The sequence below is a fragment of the Sinocyclocheilus anshuiensis genome, unplaced genomic scaffold (genome assembly GCF_001515605.1).
Source record: "Sinocyclocheilus anshuiensis isolate Anshui unplaced genomic scaffold, SAMN03320099.WGS_v1.1 C32347360, whole genome shotgun sequence".
In the NCBI taxonomy this organism is placed as follows: Eukaryota; Metazoa; Chordata; class Actinopteri; order Cypriniformes; family Cyprinidae; genus Sinocyclocheilus; species Sinocyclocheilus anshuiensis.
Genome location: NW_015615176.1, coordinates 1 through 891, shown reverse-complemented (window position 1 = coordinate 891; position 891 = coordinate 1). Strand labels below are relative to the sequence as shown.

The following is an 891-nucleotide window of genomic DNA, read 5'->3' as shown; positions in this document are numbered from 1 at the left end:
GTGATGACAGCAGGAAGACCTTCAGGGATGGCAGCCACAGCTAGAGCGACGGCAATCTTGAAGTAGTAAATGGCTCCACGGATCCAGGAGCCGCCGTGGACGGGGTCGTTGAAGTGGCCGATGTTGATGATCCACACGGCAATGCAGATGAGAGAGATTACCTTAGAGAGCTGCTCACCAAACTCATCCAGCTTCTGCTGCAGGGGCGTCCTCTCCTGCTCTGTGGAGGCCATCTCGTCACGGATTTTACCGATCTCGGTGTTCACGCCTGTGGCCACCACCACACCTACGGCTTTGCCTGCAGCAATGTTGGTTCCCTGAAATGCACACATTTAACATGAACAGGAAAAATACATGGATTTTGCATCAAAAATATTTTGGTTCAGCTGAAGTCCAATTTTCTTACTGAGAACAACATGTTTTTCTTGTCCTGATTGACGGCACGGGGATCCGGCACTGGGTCGGTGTGCTTAATGACGGACACAGACTCGCCTGCAACATGAGCGAATTAGTAGTAAAATCCACAGCTAAAATACTTGTCGCACTTAAAATTCACACACAAATGAACCAAATGCTTTGTTACCTGTCAGGATAGACTGGTCTACTCTGAGCGTGGTGGACTTAATAGCACAGATACGGATATCGGCAGGTACCTTGTCGCCCACTAGAAAAGAAACAAGGTATTTAGAACAAATGAGTCAAATCCTCAGAAAACATACAAATTCATGGTACAGTTAAATAAAAAAAAATAAACAAATAAATGCGCAGGTGACTAGACTAGACTAAAATTTACACAAATCTATAGCATGCAACTCTAATGGAGTACAATGCCATATGGACAAAAACAACTGAAATATTCTAAATTTACATTTTGCAGCAGACAAAGTCATA

The 891-nt window shown here is 44.2% G+C and overlaps 1 protein-coding gene across 1 annotated transcript; it reads right to left on the bottom strand.

The window, feature by feature from the left end:
- Positions 1–5: 5 nt before the first annotated feature.
- Positions 6–662, bottom strand: LOC107682563 (sarcoplasmic/endoplasmic reticulum calcium ATPase 2-like; the record flags this gene model as incomplete). The annotated part of the gene is made up of 3 exons (XM_016478762.1): positions 584–662; positions 407–492; positions 6–317 (listed from the first exon to the last, which is right to left on the bottom strand). Coding segments are annotated over exons 2-3 (324 nt in total), but the record flags the coding sequence as incomplete, so codon positions are not given.
- Positions 663–891: the final 229 nt, after the last annotated feature.